Source organism: Fukomys damarensis, unplaced genomic scaffold (genome assembly GCF_012274545.1).
Source record: "Fukomys damarensis isolate Sample0158 unplaced genomic scaffold, DMR_v1.0_HiC HiC_scaffold_16, whole genome shotgun sequence".
In the NCBI taxonomy this organism is placed as follows: domain Eukaryota; kingdom Metazoa; phylum Chordata; class Mammalia; order Rodentia; family Bathyergidae; genus Fukomys; species Fukomys damarensis.
In genome coordinates this window covers 37,691,568-37,715,712 of record NW_022900928.1, presented here as the reverse complement: position 1 = coordinate 37,715,712, position 24,145 = coordinate 37,691,568, and the positions used below count along the sequence as shown (strand labels likewise).

Genomic DNA, 24,145 nt, shown 5'->3' with positions numbered 1-24,145 from the left:
TTAAAGAACTCAAAGTGAATTGAGGATATTAGGCCACTTTATTACTAAATATGACAATATATATTTTCTTTTTTAAAATTAAGTTTATTGGTGCATTTTAGATATACAATACAGTTACATTCATCATTGGGAACTTGTACCTTTATATGATGTATCTTGGTTCTTTTTTTTCCTACTCACCTGCCCTCCCTTTAAACCCTCCACCTCCCCATTTACAAAGACTTAGTTTCCATATTCTCCTTTTCTCATATTTTTTCCTTTTCCTTCTTTTCTTTCCCCTACCCCTCCCGCTTCCCTTACCCCAATGTGTATTTTCTTAATTACATTTTCTTATATAAATAGTGTACTTAATATACTCAGGAAATTTAATGTTGGCTCAATGTTAGTATCAAATTCATATTTCATATTCAGTTTCAGTGGTGTCTCTATAATGTCTTTTGAGTTATATTTTATCAGCCCAGGACCCATATAGATAACACAATATATTTAATTATTGTTCTTCTTAAATTCCCTTTATAGTGCATTAGCTTTTCTTTTCTTGACAGAAATATTTTTGAAAATTACAGGCCAGATGCTTTGTAAAATGCCTTACAGTTTTCATTTGTCTCATACTTCCTCATAATTAGATTCAGTTTATACATTTTTTGCAGCAATATTATAGAAATAATGCTATTTCTTTCTTCGTGTATAACAGAAGATTCCTAATGCCAGTTTGTTCTAATTCATGCGAAGATACTGTGCAATTATATAGTGCCATGTTCATTGTTGAATTTTACTGACTATCTACAATATTCATTGTTTTATTTCATCATTTCTTTTATACTTATAAGATAGACTTCTACTGTAAGGAAAAGTTTTCTGTCCCATTTAATCATTTATTTATATTAGAATGGACTTCATGATTATTTTATTTTATTAAATAGGTTGTAATCCATATCTGTCATTAATTTATTTTCAGTACTCAAATTGTTCCAGATTTGATCAGTAGGGGCTCCTACAAATTGGCTCTCATGTCATTTTGATATGATTTTATACTTTTTATGCACTTCTTTACTTTCTGATGCAGAAAAATGTCCCAAGCTCATAACTTTCTTACTATAATTTTGTAGTAAGCCTTTTCTCTAAAAAGCCTTGCTTCCTTCAAATAGAGAAAAGTATTTTGAAACCAAAGGAATTTCATCTTCCCTCCCCTCCCCTGCTCTCCTCTCCCCTTCCCTTCCCTCCCCTTTCCTTCCCTTTTCTTCTTTTTTTTCAGCTTTAATTGAGTTTATTGGTACATTTTAGGGATACAGTGCAGTTACATTTATTGTTGGAATCTTGTATCTTTACATGACAGGTCTTGGTTCTCATTTTTTCCCCTTGTCCCTGCCCTCCCTTCACCCCCTCCTCCCCTCCCCATCTACAAACACTTTATTTTCATCTTTTCATTCTCTCACATTTTTTTCTTTTCCCTTTTTACTCTTCCCCTACCCATCCCACCTTCCCTACACCTTTAGCTCCTTTCTTCCCATTTCTAAATGTCAGTAATCTTATTAGAATCTTATGCATTGTTGCAGAATATTCACACCAGGGAAACTATTTGGTATTTACACATGTGGGACTTATTTATTTCACTTAGGAGTATATCTTCAATATGTATCCATTTTCCTATGAATGAATCTATTCTCTCGCTCTTTATGGCTGAGTAATATTCCATTTTATAGAAAAACCACAACTTCTTTATCCAGTTTCCAACGGATGGGCAAATAGGCTGTTTCCAAGATTTAGCTATTACAAACTGTCCTGCTATAAACATGGGTGCACATACTTCTCTGTGATATGATTCTTTTAGTTCTCTTGGAAAGATACCCAACAGAGGGATGGCTGGGTCAAATGGAACCTCCAGTCCAAGCTCTTTGAGGTATCTCCATATTGATTTCCATAGTGGTTGCACCAGTCTGCACTCCCACCAACAATGGAGAAGGGTTCCTTTCTCCCCACAACCCCGCCAACATTTGTTATTGTGTGATTTCTTGATAGCAGCCATTGTGGGGTGAGGTGGAATCTTAGTGTTGTTTTCATCTGCATCTCTCGAATGACCAGTGATGTGGAACATTTTTTCAAATATTTTCTTGCTGCTTTTACTTCTTTGTCTGAGAAATGTCTGTTCATTTTGGATGCCCATTTTTGAATCGGGTCTTTATATTTGGGGGGACTGATTGTTTTGAGTTCTTTATATATCCTTGATAATAGTCCTTTGTCTGAGGAACACTAAGAGACAATCTACAATGTGGAAAAAAAATTTTTACCAGCTGTTCCTCCTTCCCTTTTCTTCCTTTTCAATGTGTGCTTTGTCTGTATGAAGATGTCCAGTCATATCAGAAAACTGAAAATTTGCTTGAGCTTTTTATGTGTGTGTATATCTATATCTATATCTATATCTAGGCATTTTCTAATCCTCTGAACATGCCTCTTTAATATCTATTGAATTCTGTCTTGCATTAGTCCTTGGACTCTGGCTTTTTCACTCATCTCTGCCTTGCATCTCTTATTTCCTTACTTGGTAATTGATTTGTACCTGTGCATGACCTTGCTTTTCCTCTTTATTCTTAGCTATAAAACTCAACTTATCTATACTTTTTATCCACACTCAGCTTCAGTTCATTCCTCATATTCAGCTCCGCTCTTCTACAAGGTCCTAAGAGAGTCTTTATTGAAAATTATACTTCTGTGCTTCAGTGTCTGGTACACCAAACTCAAATTAACAAAAGCAATGATAATATTTCATCTTAAGATGAGAAAGAATGGGATCAAGATTTGGAGTAAGGAAATTGGGCGTGAACACTAATCTGATTCTCCAAACAGAATCAAGCATTCAGGAAAGGATAATAAAACTTCAAGACTTCAATTTTTAACATTATTAAATATAGAAGAGCAGCTGTGTTAGACTGTCCAGCTGAATTCATAATTATGTGTTAGATATACAAAACTCTACAGAGAACAGGGCATGCTGGATGCAGTATACAACATAAGAAAGCGCATCTTAACGATATTATCATTTCTTTATTGAGGTTATAGGTGAAAATCTTCCACAGTTTTTGGTGAATTATGGGCATGAAGCAGTTTTTTGGTCAGAGATAGCTAACATAAAGTAAACCAGCAATAACAACCTCCACAAGTTTATGGTTGGCATAGAATAGAGGTGACTGTCATTGTCTCCATAATACAATTCCTTGTGACATGGAAGTCTTTTTTATCACTTTTATTCCAGCCTATTGTTGCACATTCTGTATTCTGGTTGCTTTTTTGTTTTACTTTGGTTAAGTAGATAATTACACAACAATTTGTGAGTCATACAAGAAAAGAATAATACTTTAAGAATAATATTTTCTTAATTTAATTCAAGTCATGCAAAAAGAAATCCATTTTTATTATGCACATTATTCACCATTTGCCTGATGAATTTTGGTTATTTAAAAAAATCAAATCTCCCCTCAAATTAAAAAGATTTGCCACTTGAGAGGATATTTAAAACACATTCTTCAAACCCTTAAATATATAAGGGTCTTTTGAGGAAACAACAGTGTCACTGAAATAAGTATGCTCTGTTAGTCTTTGCTAGGAAGAAGATGAAACATTTTGAGTACATTAGCGTTCAGGTTATGCTTAAACAGATAATCTCATTTTTATTGATTTCAGCCAATATGCTATTTGACAGTTAAAGACTTAACTATGCCAGAATCATAATTAGAGGCCATATCTCAGTTTTGAGGAATTTGGGTTAAAACAAGGGAGATTGGGCTGAATAGGGACTTTCACATATCACCTAGAAGTAGATTCTTTGTTTTAATGTCCTGAAGAAAGATAACTAAAATATATTTCTTTCAAATGAATGTCTAATTCAGTCTGAATTCAGTATTATTAAATAATATGCATTTAAGTAGTTATTATTATTTTTCAGCCAATGGGAAGAAGTTTTTTCTTATTAATTTGCTTCTCTTGCTGAATTTCTTCTCCCCTTGTCCTTTTACTCTGGAGATGATTGTAATAATTAAGGGCATTATGAGATAGGAGTATGAAGGAGGTTCTGTATGATACAGAGTATGAAGTCTTAGGTTGTAACCCCAAGGTGCTGTTTTTTAGCCCCAGTGTTGCTGATAGTTCAGAACTCACGGACTTCACGTGGAAGTGAGTTAGCAGTAAATTTAGGCTTCAAAGTCTCCATGTGATCTCTGTATAGATTAGATGTTGAGAATTACTCATGTAAAATTGAAAACAATTCATAAGCTATTTTTTAAAAATTGTAGCTCAAAATTGATATGCTGTCAAGATTTGAGGAATTTATTTTGAATATCCCCAGAGGTGGCAAATTGTTTTCATTTCAGGGAGGAATGTGCAAAATTATAAAAGCTAGCTGCTGTGATCAAGTAGGCAAGTCACATATAAATGTAATCCAAATAATATTCAAGTTTTCTGCAATCCTGTGTGAAAAGTGATTTGACTTTATTCAATGTTTTTTTTCCCTTATTCTGAGCTTTAGAGAGGAAATACAAATAAACCAAAAATGGCAAGTATTCATTACATGCTTACTAAGTATAAGAATGACACAAGGTACTAGAGAATACATTGACTTTATTCCTAAGAGCCTTGCCCAACACTTAGAAGTTACTCATTTAATTGAAATGTTACAGAGGTAGATGAACAACTACTTTTAATATAAGGTAGAATGAAAAATAAATTTGAGACATGTCTCAAATGGGAGAAAAATGGGAGAAAAATAGCATTACTTTCCTCATCCCTACTGTTGCCAACCAAACTTTTTGGGTTTTTTTGTTTGTTTGCTTCTGAGGATCAAACTGGGGACCTTGTGCTTGTGAGGCAGGTGGCAGAACCACTGAGCTAAATCCCTAGCCCTCAAACTTTTTGTTTTTAATGGTAGCTGCATAGATTCCCACTGGTTGGAGCTCAGTTTTATTAGGAATAATTTCTATACTGATAACATTTTATGTTTAGATCTCTTCTCTTTGTTTTTGCTTACAAAGCCATAGTACTGATTGTGAGCATTGAAAGGATAGGAAGGTTTGTGTTGGGGAAAGGGTATCTGGGTGCAGAGGAGGAGTTTGAGCCAGAGATGGCAAGGACCTGAACTTTGGCCCTATGAATGGAAACGTAGTGGTGGTGGGAATGATACAGAAGGGTGCCAAAGAGAGATGCATAGAAAATGATGGACAGTTATATATATCAGTAGTAAAGATAATTTTTGCTACTAAAAAGTGAAATTTGACATTTATCACATCATTATCTTCAAATTCAAGTAATCTTTGACTTACGGTTATGTTCTTCCTCTGTAGTAGTTACTTACGTAGGGAGAATAAGAAGACAAAGGAGTGAAATGGACTTTTAGTATTTAATCACATTTGAGTCTATAAATTAATTAAAAATTGTAAATTAAATAATAAAAATCCTATCCACATGAGATTTTTTCTCCTAAATGTGATCAAGTCATTACTATTCATTATATTTTCAAAGTTTAGCTTATTGATGTGAATCCTCAGCAAGAGAATGGTAAATATGATATCTTTTCTCGATAGTTCTATAAATTTCGTATTTAAATATTTGCTGACTTTCACATGCTATGTTTAAATCCTTAAAAATGACACAAAGGAAAATATCCTGAAATTTAACTACAGTAAGTCCCAACTTACAAACATTCGAGTAGTGAACTTTCACGGGAGTACTGTATAAGATTCACAGGTGGTGCAACCACTAGGGAAACCAGTATGGAGATTTTGGAAAGAGCTGAAATTAGAAATTCCATTTGACTCAGCAATCTCCCTCCTATCTATCTTCCCTAAAGGGTTTAAGTCATTATATTACAGGGATATTTGCATACAAATCTTTATAGGAACACAATTGGTAATAGCTAAATCCTAGAAGCAGCCTGTATATTCATCAACAGATAATTTGATAAAAAAAGTGGTTATACATAATGGAAAACTACTAGGCTATAAAAAATGAAAAATTTGAGATAATTGTAAAAAAATTGATATACCTTAATATAATATTAAGTGAAATAAATCAGACACACAAGCTTAAATGCCCTGTGATAGCTCTTATCTGAGTGAGGCAGAGTACACACAAAAAAAATGATATAGGATTGATAGAAAAGGGCAAGGGAATTGGTCTCTTGCAATAGGGAAATGGTCCAAGGAACTATGGTGAGGGATGAGGAGGAAGGGAAGGGGAAATAAAAAGAACAAAGATGTGCCATTTACATGAACATAATGACCCCAATTATGTAAGCACTATATGCCATAACATGAGTTAAGACAAATAATATCAACTATTGTGGAAAAAGGGATAGGGGTACCAGTGGGGGAGGGGGAGGGTGAGATAAGAGGGAGAGGAGAAAAGAAAAGACATACTGTATTATATTTATGTAACCACTTCCCAAGATGATTGTAAATTGCATGGAATGCAAACATGTATTAATAAAAGAAAATAAACAACTATCTACCTATGCATAATTCAAATACTTTAGCAAAGCAGAACCTTGAATATGTTATTTCAGAAGCAAACATGGTCTCATAGGTAGAATTATATTGAACTTCTTTGTCAGTGGGATCAAGGTGAACTCCAGTTTCCAAGTCTTCCTAAAAAATAAATCAAATTAATTTAGAAGTTTTACCAGCCTTTTAAAACACCAGCTTTACGATAATTTGTAGCAGATGATTAATTATAACCATCAAAGATTAAGAAATGTAATGTGTATAAATAATGTATAGATAGTTTTATAGGTTAAAAAGAGATTCATAGGTATACTGTATAAGACTCAGTTTGTCGAATTGCAAATGAATCCAACTTATGAATGTTCTCCTGGAATAGAACTTGTTTATAAGTTGGGGACTTACTGTATATGCAAAAGTAGTTTTAGTCATACAAGTAATTAATTTTAAAGAGATTATGTAGGTACAGTAATATTCATAAAAATTTATATTTTCTTTTCTTTTTAATTAATACTTGAGACTAAATATACTTATTTTCTGGGTTTCACCATTGTTCCTTATTGCTCTGACTTTTGTCCACTTAATTAATACTTTAGTATCCCTTACAATATTCAAAATTCTGGGAGGCATTTATATCTATACATATTTTACCTTCTTTTTAAATATATTCTCCACACATGACTTCACAGATACTTTGTTGCTAGTGGTAAAATAATGTTGTAGTATGCATAATTGTTTAAGGATTTAAAAATTTGCCATGTAAATCTTAATGTTCAAGAAACACTTAAAATTTCTATTTAAAAATCAATGCTTAATGTATACAAGAGAATATATATGGACTTCTAATTTATATATAATATACGACTTAATAAATCTCTAATAAGCATTTCTAAATTGGGACCCAAATCCAGATGTAGATTATTACCATTAATTTGCATTTACCTACATGTTCCTCCTTTATCTCATTTCCATGCCCATCTTTTCTTCTGAATAACTGTAGGCAGTGCAACTTTTGATTTTTTTTCAACTTTACTTGTGATTTTTCAGCTTCTCATTTCAATTTACATATTCAGTTGAAACTACTTTAGTTTTCAAATTTTGATTCCCCCCAGGTTAGTGACATGTAGTACAATACTGTGGTGTGAGCCACAGCTATGATCAGCCACATAATCATCCACATAAACAACTGATACTGTAGGGTGTAAATAATACTGTATAAATAACCTATGATATTTGGCAATCAAATATATTAAATGCACCCTAGATTAATGATACTTTCAACTTTGATGAGTTTATATAAACATAATTTTGTCGTAAGTCAGGACATAGGTACATATTTTTATGTGCTTATTCATTGTGGTCAAATTATTTTGTTGTATACATATGAATGGATCTGCCAAAATATATAGACTAGTTTTGTACACTTTTAAATTTAAGATATTTTCAGCTCTGTTTTTTTAAATTGAGTTTATTGGTACATTTTAGGTATACAGTATAGTTACATTCATTATTGGGATCTTGTACCTTTACATGACAGGTCTTGGTTCTCATTTTTCCCCCTTGTCCCTGCCCTCCTCCCCTCCCCATTTACAAATACTTTTATTTCCATTTTTTCATTTTATCGTATTTTTTCTTTTCCCTTATTACCTTTCCCCTACCCTTCCCACTTTCCCTACAACTTTAGCCCTTTTCTTCCTATTTCACATTGTCAATTATCTCATGATATTTTCAGCTCTTAAAGATGTTTTCATTTTAAAACATGTTTTTCTACTTAACATTATGTTTCAAAGGTTTATTCATGTCATTCCATGATATAGTTTATTCATTTTAATTGCTTTACAAATTCTACTTTTTTGTTGTTGTTGTTTATTAAGACAAGGTCTCACTATGTAGTTGAGACTGACCTGGAACTCACTATGTAGACCAGGCTGGTCTTGAAGTCACAGCGATCCTCCTGCTTCATCCTCCCGAGTGCTGGGATTACAGTTGTGTGCCACCATGCCCAGCACAAATTCTACTTTGAAAACACATCAATATTTATCCATTTTCATTTGGATGTACATTGAATTGCTTCTTAACTTTTGCTATTATGATCTATGTTACTGTGAATATTTGGGTTCTGTTCCTGGTGTATACATACAGAATTTATCTAATATGTATACTAAGTAGTAGAAATGCTAGGTTCTAGAAGATACAAGTATTCAATTTTATAAGATAATACCAATTTGTTTTCTAAAGTTCTTCTAGAAAATTACTCTTGGAAGGAATAATTAAAATTACCACTTACTGTGTCTTTTTTGTTCTTTATTTTGTCAGATATTCTTTTTGGTGTAAATGGTTATATTATGATGTTACTTTGTGTTTATCATCATAATAAAGATTAGATATGTTTCCTAGGTGTAAATGGTTATATTATGATGTTACTTTGTATTTATCATCATAATAAAGATTAGATATGTTTCCTAGGCTTATCAGTGATATGTGCTTCTTTTATTATGAAAAATGTGTTCATATGTTTTACTTATACTTTCCTTTTGGTTTGTGGGTTTATTAAATCGTTTTTTTAAAATCTGGGTACTATTTCTTTTTCTCTATGTTGTGAATTTATTTTCTCTCAATTTGTGCTTTGTCCATTTGCTTTGCTTATTGAGATACAAGTGATAACTAATGCATAGTTGGAAATTTGTATATATCATTAGCACAATCAAGATAGTAAGTATATCTACACAGATAGAAAGGCTGTTTTTTCTATTGCTGAGCAGTATTGTAGGAATGTACTACAATTTGTTCATTCACTCACCTTCCAGGTTTTAATTTTAGCCCTTCTAATAAGTATGTGGTAGAACCTCACTGTGGTTTTAATTTTCATTTCTTTAGTGACTCATGATGTTGAATATCTTTTCGTGTGTTCATTTCTCATGTATTAATATCTTTAATCAAGCAACTGTTAAAATATTTTGCCAATTTTTATATTGCATTGTTTGGTTTCTTATAGTGTTTTGAGAGTTGTTGTATATTCTAGGCACACGTATTTTTTAATAAAATCAGATATATCATTTTCACAAGAAAATGATTCTATGTTAATAGTTATTTTACTTCAAAGTTTTGAAGTTATGTTACAGTCTTCTGTCTTCCATTGCTGCTATTGAAAAGGCTCGTGTATCCTTTCTCTGATTGCTTTAAGAGTTTCTCTTTGCCTTCAGTATTCTGCAGTTTCACTTTGATATGCCTGGTCTTTGGCATAGTTTTTATTTACTCTTTTTAGTATAAAATGTTAGTATGGGAAGATGTGGATTCACATTTTCATAAGTTTTAAAATTTTATTGCCATTATCCTTTAAATATCACCATCAGTTATTCTCTCTGTTTTCTCCTGAAGGACATGTATTAGAGAAATATAGGACTTTCTTTTCTATCCTTTATTTAGCCTAACATTGCTAACATTTCATAGCTGAATTACTGTAGAAAATAGGGCCAAGTTAGAGATAGGTCATCGGGAGGTTTACCTTTGGGGAGAGTACAGCTCTCTCTGGCTCTCTATCCAACTCACTCTGCATCCTGGCTGCCATGAATTAAGCAGCTTTGCACTACCTTATTGCACTATGATGTTTCTGCCTTGTTTGGCAATGCACCCTGCTAACCATGCATGAATCCACCAATTAATCCATTTATTAATTTAAACAATTATATTTTTGAGAAGTTACCTTATAATTTGAGACGTTACCTTGGTTTTTCCTCCTCCTTTCTGCCTGTTCACTTTTATTAGGTCCTTGTTATTTGCTTATCTTTGTGGTTGTAACTATTATTTCTTTAAATCTATCATATGTAACTCTTCTATATCTTACATCAGATAATTCTAAAACCAAAAATAACTAGGTACCTAAACTATTATTTTTTGTTTCTGCTAAATGTCATTCATAGTGATATTTCCTTTTTTGGTTGTGATAATAACTCACTTCTAGTACAAGAGGCCTAAACTAGAGTAGATTTCCTCTAGAAAATTTTTCCTTTTGCTTCAAGTAGTAGCTATGTTAGAGCCACTGACTAAATCATTTTAGTCTGTCTTCAGGGTCTTAGCTCAATGCAGTTCAAGGATCAGCTTCCTTACCTACTTGAAAGACTGAGGTCTAGTAGTCTACTGCAATACTGCCATTGCTGGATGCCTTCAGATGCTCCCACCCTTGTCTGCTATTTTCTGCCCGCTTTCATTATTCTAACCTCCTAATTGGTCTCAACTCAGCTGAGGTTGTGTGTGTGTGTGTGTGTGTGTGTGTGTGTACTAAACAAAATTCTTGAATGTTGCTGCTGTAATACACATAGTTCCCCATTATTGTGTCCAATGTTGAGTTTTCAGAACATTTAGTCTTCTTTAGTGTTGCAAGGAGATGTCCTCAAAAACACTTTTTCTTAAAATGTTACAACATCTAACTTTGTGGAATATTTAATTCTATTTATATCTTAAACCTACAATGTATGTATGAAAGCTTGTTCTCTAAAGATGTAGGGGAAGTGGGAAGGGTAGAGGAAAGGAAATAAAGGAAAAGAAAAAAATATGAGAAAATGAAAAAAGGGGAAAAAAAGCCTTTGTAAATAGTGAAGGGAGGAGGGGGTGAAGGGAGGGCAGAGACAAGGGGAAAAAATGAGAACCAAGACCTGTCATATAAAAGTACAAGATCCCAATGATGACTGTAACTGTGCTGTATCCCTAAAATGTAACAATAAACTCCGTGAGAAAAAAAAGTGATTGTTCAGTGCCTTTAAAAAGGCAACTTTGAAAATAAACTTTTATTTTAAAGAAGTTTTATACTTAAAGAAAAACCACACAAAAAAAGAAAAACTAAAAGTTGTACAGAGATTTCCCATAAATCTCACATTGTTTTCCTTATTATTAGCATGTTAAATTGGTATTGTTGCAGCCAATAATGATTTATCAGTGTGTTATTATGAACTGAAATCTATGTTTTATTCAAATTTCTTCAAGTTATATTAAATATTCTTTTTTGGTTTCAGAATCTCATCCAGAATAGCATGTTACATTTATTCATTATCTCTCCTTGAGCTTTCTAGACTGATAGTTTTTCAGAATTTTAAATAAATACTTCATGTTATATGTCTACCATTACATACCATAGAGAATATTTATCATCACTTTAGGGTTCACCTATTTAGTCTTCCTTCCTTCTCCCAGAACATCTGGCAACCACTGATTGTTTTTACTTTTTCCAGATGTGATATGAATGGATTATACAGTATGCATTGTTTTCAGATTGACTTATTTTGCTTGCCAATATGCATCAGTGTTTTATATTGTTTAATAGCTCATCCCTTATTGCTGAACAATATTTCACTATATGGATATACTAGTGTGTATCTCTTCACCTATTGAAGGTCATCTTGAATGCTTTTGGATTTTGCAATTATGAATAAGGGCTGTGTAGTCATTTTCCTGTTGCTGTGGAAAAAAACCCTGAAACTTAACAACTTAAAGGAGGAGAGGCACTGTATTTGGCTTGCAGTTTCCAGTGGGTTTTCTCCAATATCAGCTGACTCAAAGGCAGAAAAGGCAAGGGCCTGGTGGAGAACAGCTGCTCAACCCATGGCAGCCAGAAAGCAGAGAGAGAAGAGCCAGGGACAAGAATCACCATTCCTTGCCTTCAGTGATTTTCCCCTTCTAACTAGGCTCTATTAGACTTTGAGGACATTTTAGATTATAAAAACATGACAAGCTGCTATAAACATTGCCATGTAGGTTCAAAAGTCAGTTTTCAGGATTTCCTTTATTACGTTTGTTTCACCTTGCACTGCATATTTTTCAATTCTTTTAATCAGCAGTATTTTGCATATTGATATTATGTGTACATATGTACAGAAATTATTTAGGAGGTATTGTGTGATATTTGATTCTTTCCTTACATTTCCTTCACAGATATTCAAGAATTTTATGAGGTGACATTACTAAATTCTCAAAAAAGTTGCCAGCAGAAAATAGAAGAAGCCAATCGAGTTGTGCAGAAATGGGAAAAGACATCGATTCTTTCTCCGTGCCATGATAGCCTTCAAAAATCTGCAGAGGTATACTATTAAAGCTTACTAAAGCACTGAGTAATAGTAGAACGTACAGCAGAAAGTAGTGGTGGTGGTAATAATAGTAGTAATTCTTAAGAACAAGTGGTAAAATTAATAATAGAAATGTAGTAACTCCACACTCTGCGTAATTTTCTCATATGAAAATCTAGATTTTGCTGAGATCTGTGATGGGACATGGGAAGGACAGATTCTTTTTCTTGTTCTTGACACAATCCTTTACCTTATAAGATTGAGGTCTTTTATGAATATTGTCATAGTTTGAATTCGCTCAGATTTAAGAATTCTATGTGTAATGGAGGATTGGTGATGGATAGTGGCATTGGAAAGGATAGTCTAATGTGATTTCCATGGCATGGACACTTATCCTCGGGTATGAATAAAATGGGGAGTCAGAACAAAATAATAGTACTATTGCTTCCATTTTTATTATCTTTGAATTGCTTTACATTTAAAAATTTAAATATCTAATATTTTGGTAATTTATAACATATATTAAATTACATTGATAACAATGTACATGCATTTCAAATGTATATAAATCTTTTAGAGTTGTATACTCAAACAATTTTTATAAATAGTTGTATGGAGTCAAAAAACTTGGAAACTACTGTTGGAATTAACAATTAGCAAAAGGTAAGGCAAGTTGAGGGTTCTTACATTCATAGCTAAGGACAACAGTAGAGGCAGGGGAAAATCAATGATGAAGTGGCTATCAAAATGTGAAGGGAGGTCTCTCTCTCTCTCTCTCTCTCTCTCTCACACACACACACACACACACACACACACACAAAACTGCCAAGTTTAGTTTAGGGTTGTATAGCCAATGCCGTGACTTGGAATCTACTTGGAATTTTAATGCCACTCAATGATTACGTTTTTACTAAATTTCTGAATTAAGAGTGAAGCCTCTTAATATTTTCTGTCTTGTTCAGAATTGATGTGGAAATGAGCTAGAACTGAGCTTAATGGTATCTGTATTTACTTGAATAAAAAGTTAATAGTGATAATAATTTGTCAATAGATATCAAGTAGATGAAGTTATACTTAAAAGCACAAAAATAAATATCATCCTAATTTCAGTATTTAAAAGTAATTATTTGGATCGTTTTAGTCCTTTTATTTTTGTACAAATATATGTGTATTAAATAAAGACACTAACATGTAGGGTCTTTCAAATTTAATGTTATACTAATAGTAATTAATTTTATTAAGTATTTTAAAATTATTCTCATGACTATATATTACTCCATCACTTGGAACTTACTTAGTTTTCCATTCAACATTTAGTCCATCTCAAATTTTCTGCTAGGAATAATGGTGTAAGAGATATTCATAAATATAAACCATGTTTTGGTGATTGTTTCATTAGGGTTGATTGTAGGGATGATTGGATCCAAGGGTATTGATATTTTTAAGACTCACTAAAGGTTGACAAAATGCTTTGCAGATAGGTGCTATTAGTAGTAGCAGTGTTTGAAAAGGCTAATCTGCCTATAGTCAAATTACATGATACATAATTTAAAATATCTGGTCAAACTAATAAAATTTTTGGCTTAATCTTTTATATAAAAATTATTTGTTCCCTATTGATCTGAGCTACTGGTTATCTACAACTCTTTTTGTGATTCATTAAAGATATTTGTCCATTTTGTAAAGTGGTGCTAGAATTTTTCTGTTTTGTAAGAACATTTTATTTAGGAAATATACCATCATATTATCATAATTGTTATGATAATAACAATTATGATGACATTAAAGCATTTTGAATTTTTATGTGATAACATATTTTTTTGTTCTTTCTTGCTGAGTTTAGTAATCTTGCAAGATTAGTTAAGTAGTCTCCTATATTTTTCTTAACTTTTATTGCCTTGACATTTCCGTTTTATAATTTTCAAACATTTTAATTCAATTTCTAGATGCATATATATATATATACTACATAGTATATACACATATATACAGTTTTGCATATATGCATAAAAGTTGAAATGCATATTTTATTCTAAATGAAGTTCTTTAAATGTTTTTTCATTTGTTAATGTTTCCTCTTAATTCCTGCTTGTACTGCATCTGCTCTTCCCTCTCCACATACAAGGTAACCCAAGTTAACAATGTAATGTGTTTCTTCCCTTTACAGGCACATGATATGTATTCATATATAAATTCTATACACTTACATATGTATTTTTTAGATACATATGCATACTGGAGCATGTACACAAAATTTGGGGAAGTCATTATTTCTAAAAAACAGTTCATATTATGTGAATGTTTTTTCAAGTGTCTGTTATAGCTTTAATTGGTTCTTCTGATGAGTATATAATTTCATCGTGTATGTATGTCATAATTTATATAATCACTCTTCTCTTGGTGGGAATTCTGTCTCCATTTTTCTGTCACTATGATTTATGCTGCAATCATCCTTATCCAAGCTAACTCATATTTTTGTTCTGTAAATAAATTCTCAGGGGTGGCATTATGGGCTCTGCATACTTTTAATGTGAATAACTTTTTTCAGGCTTATTTTGATTTTCACATTTTCACTGCAACACAGTGTAGTTTTTAACCTCACATCCATGCCAGCAATATATTTTACAGCTCTTCATTTGACCAGTTTAATAGGCATCATAATTTTTCATTTAATTTCTAGTTCCCAGGTGATTAAATTTGAGCATTGTTTCATTTATCTATTGACAAATTTAAATTTATTCTTATACAAATTTATTTATATTCTTAACTAATTTTTTATTGAATGTCCTTGTCCTTTCATATTTTAAAAAATTTGATTTATATGATCTTATACGAGATTTCCTTATGGACAACAATTTTGGATGAACTGATGATATGTAGTGCCTTTGTTTTTTTTTGATTAGCATATTATCTTCAAATATATGAAGAAGAGAAAACAATTTTAAAGTTAGAGTGTTTACTAGTGTTTATATGAATATTATTTGACTTAATCCATACAAATTAGAGCTTTTAATTGGTTTGCGAACAGGTATCTGCAAAATAAGGATAAATGCTGAGGAAAAAAAAATCCAATAAATATTAGACTTTTTGATACTCATTTGTTTTTTTATTGTTAAAATTAGTGTAAAAACCCAGAGCTAATGTAATAGGCATTTTCTCACATGAAATCCCTTCTTATGAAGTTCTTATCCTGTGGTGAATATTTATTTATTATGTTTTAAACATTAGACAGTGAACACACACTAATTTCACTCAGCTTTTTAAGTATGTCTCATTGTTTTCCTTTATTTGGCTGTATGAAGCAAAGGGATGATTCTGGCTGGTGTTTCTCACTGAAGATGGGCACAGGGGAAAATATCTCTTATTTGGGGTCAGGTCAATTGAAGATCCTGCCCATGGGGTTTGGTTTTCCAATGTCAAAGTTTACAAAGAGAATCCAAAAAAAGTTGTTACATAAATTGTCTAAGAGTACAGTAATTGAGAAACGATTCCAAAACAAAGTTAATAGTCAGAAAAGTTTATAATAAGAGAAGCAGCAGCCTGGGTAGATTTTGATGATATAGTACTTAATGGTTGCTATTAGTATTTCAAATTCTCACTTGTGCCCTTTCCCTTGGACAAGCTGAATTTTCTTAAATAGAGTAGCTATAAGGATATGTAAACTATATAAGGGCAGCAATAATAAATCTCCCTTTTCTCTGATGCCTTACAACCCACAAGGGTGTATGGCACATAGTAGGCTCAAGAAATGTATACTGAGCTAGAAAGAAGACTCTCCAAGAGTCTTTTTGGCTCACAGATGCAATCTAGCCATAGGGCTCCTTGCATTTCCCATTCTGCTTCTTTCTTTTGTTCTCAGCAAGGTTTCTCCTAGATACACGTACAGAACAAGATTAGACTAGAAAAGGTTAGATACATGTTCTCCCAGCTACAGGTTAGACTAGAAAAGAAATTGATATGCTGATTGAATCTGGCAAAGGAGGTCATAGGTAATATCCTCTAAAGCAATAAGAATGATATTCTTTATTACTGGTAAATTGGGTTTGGAAAGAAAAGTTCTGGAAACACTTGAGGAATGGAAGCACTATTGGAACATCACTTTCTAGTAGGTTATATAAGAACTAATGCATGGGGTCAGGGATTTAGCTCAGTGGTTCTGCCACCTGCCTCATAAGCACAAGGACCCGAGTTTGATCCCTGGTACCCCCGCCAAAAAAAACTCAAAAACCAAAAAACTAATATATTCATTAAAAACACATTTTCTTAAGAGCTTCATCAGCCTTTAAATTTTTTTAATAATGCTGGAAAAATGCAAAGGAAGTATCCACTGGCAACTGCAGTTTACTTGTATGAGGCAAGAGTCAAGATTAATGATTGAGATAGCAAAACTTTATATTATGGATTTAGGATATAGCTTAGTGATCCTTATTGTTTTTCTTAGTAGATATTGAAGGCAAAACATGACATCATAAAAATAAAAATATGCTCAGATATTTTTAAGACTGGTAAGCATCAAATGATTTTTTGCTCTAAGATGTCAGTGCTGTTTTAATACCAAGGAGATGTCTGCCTCCCCTAACAGAAGGCTATACAAGGAAAGGTACTAGAGTATATTTAGAGCCTAGTACAGTGTTGGGAAGAGTAATCTTAAAAAACTGTAACAGTTCATAGAGTCCTCAACTTTAATTTTCTATAAATCATTCTGATCTTAATATTAAGCCTTGAATATACTTAAGGGGAAACAACATTATCTTATTTAATTCTGGGTTTTCCTAAGGCATTTCTGCTTTGTACTTGTTCACTTCTCTATTTTTCTCCCACCATTCTTTCTTCTCAGAGGGAACAATTACCTTGTGCATATATTTTGCTTTAGCATCTCAGTGAGAATAGTGACATGTAATATTGTATATCTCTGCGCTGAGAACCCTTTCTGGTGGTACATTAAGACTCAGTGACTATTGGAGGATTGAATGACATTGGTGAAGTGAGGGGAGACCTGGGGGAAAGCACTGTGGTTATTAGTTAGCAGTCATGATATAACTCCTATGGGACCTCTTCTTTCTGACCTTTGGGAATCATCATTTTATGATGTTAGTATTTGAAACTTCAACCCTTTGTCTCCTCCTGTTTTCTAGGCGTGTATACCTTCAGCTTTTCCTTCTCATTCTAAACACAAAGCATTGTCACTTAAAAACAAAACAAAAACCCTTCCATCTGTGTGTTTTGTGGCTATATGGTTAAAAAAGAGTAGCAAAATGGGTACTGGTCTGCTTCCCGTTTTTGTAGTGCAATGCACCTTATGGAGCCACCTACGATCTTCTACCTAGAATTTCCTTTCCCAGTGTTTTTGCTCTATTCCCTTGTGCCCTCCTAATACCAAGGGACTTCTAAACAGTATTGGAGTTGAGGAGAGCTACAAGGGAAGTGATTTTCATCAAAATTTCCTTTTCTTCATTGGTTGCCCTATTTTCTCTCTTCTTACCACGAATGCATTTCCTTCACAAGAAATTAGAATATATATATGTATATGTATGTATATATATATATGTAAAATATAGACATATATTTCAATAATATATATATTTCAAATGTGGGAAGATCAGGGTTATAAGGATATGCAAGGAAAGTTCATCATCAAGAACTCATTCTATTGTTTTTCAGCAGATACGGAAAGATTAACCGTTTTGAGAGTAGCAAATATCCTATAATTTGAATTCTAGTGTCTGGCTTACTAGGAAAATTTACTATAAAGATAAAAAATGCTAGGTATATAACTCTTAATCAGAGTTTGTTTTCAATACTAGGAAATTGAACATGGGGACTTCTAACAACTACATACACAGTTCTTTTCATTTTTATTTAGAGACACTGTCTCACTAAACTCCTAAATTGCCCAGGATGGGCTTGAACTTTTAACCCTCCTGCCTTAGCCTCCCAGCATGCTGGGATTACAGACCTGTGCCACCACATCTAGATTTAATCACATTAAAAAGTAAGAATGAAACATAAAGTAAAGCTTAAGTTTTACCCTAAATTTTCATTTTAAGTATTCTGGTGAAAAATGCAGCATATCTTACCTCCTAACCCACTTCAATATCTCTTTGACAGTTTTTAACCTAGAGTTAGCATTTCCATGCCATGAGTTTTTCCACAAAATAAGTCAGAGTCTGAAATATTGGGGAAATTTGGTTGAATTTATAGGATGTACAATGCATTGTATAATATTTAAATAGTTTTAAATGATTTATTATTGCTCTGTTTTCAAATTGTGTTCATTCTTCACAGTGGTAAAATCTTTAGCTTTTCTATTAAAAAATGAGTCATATCATGCCACTCCTGTCAAACTCTGCCAGCATCTTCCCACAGAGTTAACCTAAGTTTGCTGCAAGGGGCTGTAGAACTCTGTGAATTGAGATGCCAATTATTACTCTGGTCCAAATCCTAATATTTTAGCCCTCACTCATCCTGTTCTGCCTTTCTAGTTTCCTCTTTGCTCCTCAAGCATATGGAGTCCTGTGGATCTTTGCATTTGTTTTGTACTTCCCCTGAAATACTCCTTCAAAGGTCTACCTTTTCAAATCTTCAATATTATCTTAGTAATGACTTCTCTTCTGTTCTATTTGAAATAGTTCCCTCACTTGTCTATCCCTGCCGTTACAGTTCCTTGTTTTTATGTTTGCTCATAACACTTAACACCATCTAACAAAAGTGTTATAGCATAGTGGATAAAAAAACAAGGACTCTAGAGTAAGATCATTTGAGTTTGAATTGAGGCTGTGTGACAAGGGGAGTTAATTAACTCTAGATCTGTTCCTGTCTATGAAATGGCATTCTCACAATAATTAAGTATCTGTTTTCTTCCTCAGTACAATATGTTTCATGATGACAAGAGGTTTTTGTTTATTTTATTTATTGCATTTTCTTTATTCTCCATTTTGTCATTTGTTTGTTGAATAGTTTAAGTATGTTACTTTGGTTTATATAAAATTTTCCTAAGAGCAAATCTGCTAATGTGAACTCTAGATTTTTAGCTAGGACCACTTATTGTGAAGGGAGGGCAGGGACAAGGGGAAAAATGAGAATCAAGACCTATTATGTAAAGGTACAGAATCCCAATGATGAATGTAATTGTATTGTATACCTAGATTGTACCAATAACCTCAATAAAAAAAAAAAAAAAAAAAAAATAAAAAAAGAAATACAGAAAAGAACAGCCAATACCTACAGCATGTAATTTAAGTCCTAGATATTCTAAGTGTTTTGCATGTATTAATCCCTTGTGCTTTTCCTCTGGCTCTTCCTGCTCTCTTATCTCTTCTAAGATTGGAAAAAAAAAAAAAGAGAGAGAGAAAAACTTTGACATACTCACAGAAAATTTGTCTCTCTATGTATAAAATAATCCTGGTTCGATATTCCATGCAGGTAACTTGTTATTATTTCTCTAAAAGCCTATTTCTTTTTCTTTTTTTTTGTATTGGGTATTGAACTCAGGACCTTGCACTTGTGAGGCAGGTGGTGGAACCACTGAACTAAATCCCCAGCCCCCAAAGCTTCTTTTTAATGTTATTTTGGCTGGTTTCATTTACTTCCCTTTCTATAATAGGAATTATCTTTTGGAGTAATTCTTCATAACCTTTCTCCAATTAAGTGGGGAAGAAGAGCACCTGGTAGATCAAGAGTGCAAAGATTTTTAGAATGTGTTTTACATTGTTCTAATTGATTCATTCCCTTAATACATTTAAAACCTTATTTGGCAGTTTAGACTTGCCATATTACCACTTTCCAATGAGATGGAGATAAAACACTTTTTGTTTCTTTATTCTCATATCGGCACACGTATATTCTTGAAGACAGGAAAATGACTAGCATTAGCTTCTCTGATTAACCCTATATATATTATCTGCACAGAAGAAGACTATTCTGGTGAAATTAGAGTTTCAGGGGTTGGGCTTAATGAACATTAAATCCTTTCATATTGCCAGAGGGACCTATAGCAGGAAAGGCTCCCTACATTTTCAGCCCAACTGTGCAACACTTAGCTGAAAATCCCCAGTTAAGGATCTTGTTATTCAACTGTCCATACTCACTGTAGTTCTCTTTTTCAAAGTACAGTTTATAAAGATTGTTATATTCTGACTGATACACTGAACCTCAGTAGTTAGTGAGCATAATATTATTAATTTATCAATTTATTCCGCTGATATTTATTTCGTGTGTATCATGGTCCAGATATTAGGCATAAATCATCAAGCAGAACAGAAATTTCTCCCTTTATCAACCTATATTCTAATGGAGGAGATCAACAAGTAACCATAAACATTTAATTGAAATGTAGAGTATATTAATATGTGATGGCGGCCATGGGAAAAATGAATCATGTTGAAGGGATGAGTAGTACTGGTTGCAGAGGATTGACATTTTAATGGAGTGTTCAGAAGAAGCTTCATTAACAAGATGATATTTGAGCAAGTACTTGAAAAAGGTGAAGGAATTAGCCATGAGAATTTTCTAGGAAAAGACCACTTCAGGTGTGACAGTATGCTTAGTGAATTCAAGAATAATGGAGCAGACTTGTTCCTTTGCAGGTGAGAGAACAAAAGGAAGAAAAATGGCAGGTGTGTTCAAAAGGATAACTTGGGACAGGTAACCGTAGTCTTAGAGTCTTCAGAAGATTTTGCTCAGGGTAGAAGGGCCAGTGATTTAGCTCAGTGGTGCCACTGCCTACTTTGCCATCCCAAGGCCCCACGTTTGATCCCTGGTACCATAAAAAAAGAAAAGAAAATGAAGATTTTACTCAGAGAAGTGGCAAGTCTTTGAAAAATTTTGAGCATAAGAACGAGTTGATCTCAATGCCCAAAAAGACATCCAGAATCTCCTGTTTTTTAAAATTGTTTGTTTGTTTTACAGGAGACCTTCAATTTACAAATGGACTGATATATAAACAACTTGGGTTAATTAGGTTTATAATTTTTATATCTTCTTGGTTCACCTTTGGTAATTCATATGTATCTAGGAATCTGTCCATTTCTTCTGTTTCCCATCTTATTGAAGTACAGGTTCTCAAAGTAGGTATTGATGATCCTCTGGGTTTCTGCTGGATCTATTGTACTTTCAACCTTTTCATCCTAATTGCGTGGATTTGAACCTTTCCTTTTTTTGATAAGGCTGGCTAAGGGTTTGTCAATTTTATTTATTTTTTCAAAGAACCAATTCTTAAATTTGGTGGTTTTTTTTTGGTGTCATTTTTTTAGTCTTCTTTGCATTGATTTCTACTCTGCTCTTTATAATTTCCTTCCTTGTCCAAGCTTTGAGTTTGTCTTGCTCTTCTATCTTCTATCTTGTTTTTATTTTTATTTTTTTTTAATTTTTAATTTTTATTTTTTGGTACTGGGGATCGAACTCGGGTCCTTGCACTTGCGAAGCAGCTGGCAAAACCACTGAGCTAAATCCGCAGCCCTATCTTCTGTTTTTAGAAATATACATATTTTATTTTTGCCCACCTCTGCTTTACTCATTAGTTTCCACAGGCTTCTTTACTGTATCTTGATATTTAGTATGAATTGAGATTCATAGAAAAGCAGTGAGGTCATTGTTTTGGATCCTATGGAGTGCTGTAATATGCTTCCTAGTGATTTTTTTCCTCTCTCTCTCTCTCTCTCTCTCTCTCTCTCTGTTCAGATAAGTTGCCAGTGTAAAGTTTTGATATGATTTTAATAATATGCCATTTTAAAAGATCTAGAGGTCAAAATTTTAGGCTTTTCTTACCTTAAAAGAGAGTGACATCTACTGTACCCATTTGAATTTAGCTTGGGAAGGTCTTAAATATTTTTTACCTACTAGTTCTTGAATTTCATCTCAGGAGCCTGGAGAGTAGGATCTTCTGTTATCACCTTTTCAGCATATGTGTGGTAACATTCTACAACTCAACCTAAGCTTTGATTTATATGATATTTTGGAACATGTAAATCTGTACCCACCAACCGCATATGATTTTAATCTGTAATGTTTTCAATAAAAATCATCAGATGGCAGCACCAGAATCATGACAGAGGTACTCTGTGTTGTGTTGATGACAGTGATGTTGTGAAATAGGATGGGAATTATAAATTAACTGAATTGTTTGCTTTAAATGTACCAATAAACTTAACGTGGGGGGGAAGCACCTGAAAACCCTGTGTTTGAGTTTTGGATTTTTTTCTTTTGCTAGTTATATGGCCTTGGGTAAATTATTTAACTCCTCCAAACTTCAGTTCTTTGGTTTGTAAAATGTTAAGTAGTAATGGTGTATACTTCATGATGTTTCTGTGAAGAATGAATAAAGTTAAAGGCATATAAATCATTTAGTATAATTAGTAAGCACTGCATAAATAGTAGCTATATTAATAATGATTTTGTGGAAAGACCTTTAACATCTGAGCCTCATTCTCCTAATCAGTAGAGATGAAACTACATGTTTAGGTGATTAATAAGAAAGGATACACACACACATACACACACACATTTATGTATGTAAATATATGTATGTGCTTTGAAAAAGGAAGTGTACAAAATTACACTGTATTAAAATATATGGTAAAAATAGGATTCTCCCCCAATTTCATCATTCTTCTCTGAGAATTCAGATCAAATACTGAATGAGAAAGCATTCTGCAAAAGCATTATGTAAATATAAGGTAATCTTGTCATCCTTACAATGTAGTGCTCAAATGTATTCTCATTAACCTACAGCTATTAATTGAAAGTTTTTCCTGGGTATATTTTTCTTATATTTATTCAATTATATTAATTGTATAAATTAATGGATTTCACTGTGACATTTCCATACATGAATACATCATGCTTTAATTGTGCTTACCCATCCTATTACCCTCTAGTTCTCGCTCCTTCCATGGATATTTTGGTGGGGTCAGAAAATTAAAAAAAAATAGGATAGTCCTTGTTAAAATCTGTGTGCTACTGAAGGGAAATACTATATTGCTATCAGTATCTGTAAATAAGCTTTTCAGAAATCCATATTGTCATTTAAATGACAGTGGTACTTTTAAAAAATATGGGTGGAAAGCAGAAATTATTTGGTATGAATTAAACACAATATTTGCAAGGCTGAGTAATGCTGAGAGGGAACTAAATGCTGACGAAGTCTAGAAAGGTGTGGAGTAGACAGAAGAGGCACAATCCAAAAGATAAATGAGTTTTTTCAATCATCAGCTTTAACTCCTAGTAATTTTTTTTTAATATACCAGCTGGGCAAAATGTAGGGAAATGAGCCCTTTATGAAGATGAATGAAGCTGGCTTCCTTTTGTTCTACCTGCCCTGACCTTTCATCTCTCCTCTTTTCTTCCTCTTCATTTGTTAAATATCTGCTGTGTATTTTCAACTCTGTGTTACTTCTTTAAGCTTCTACCTAGCTTTGTACACATTGGATACACACACACACACACACACACACACACATGCACACACACACAAAAGTGGATCTCAGGATCATGTTCTTCCTGTGCAGCTTCAGTTCTGTGCAGTTTTCTTTGACCTATCCCTTTTACTCAATTATTTCTTGTTTCTAATCTTCTAATTTTTGACTCATCATAACCATTTTTTCAGGA

The 24,145-nt window shown here is 33.0% G+C and overlaps 1 protein-coding gene across 1 annotated transcript in view; it reads left to right on the top strand.

Moving 5' to 3' along the window:
- Positions 1 to 24,145, top strand: part of Dlg2 (discs large MAGUK scaffold protein 2) — a 1,815,033-nt gene that overhangs the window by 278,358 nt on the left and 1,512,530 nt on the right. The window contains exon 3 of the mRNA XM_033763940.1: positions 12,411 to 12,556. Coding sequence (XP_033619831.1) covers positions 12,411 to 12,556 — 146 coding nt within the window. The remainder of the gene's footprint in view (positions 1 to 12,410; positions 12,557 to 24,145) is intronic.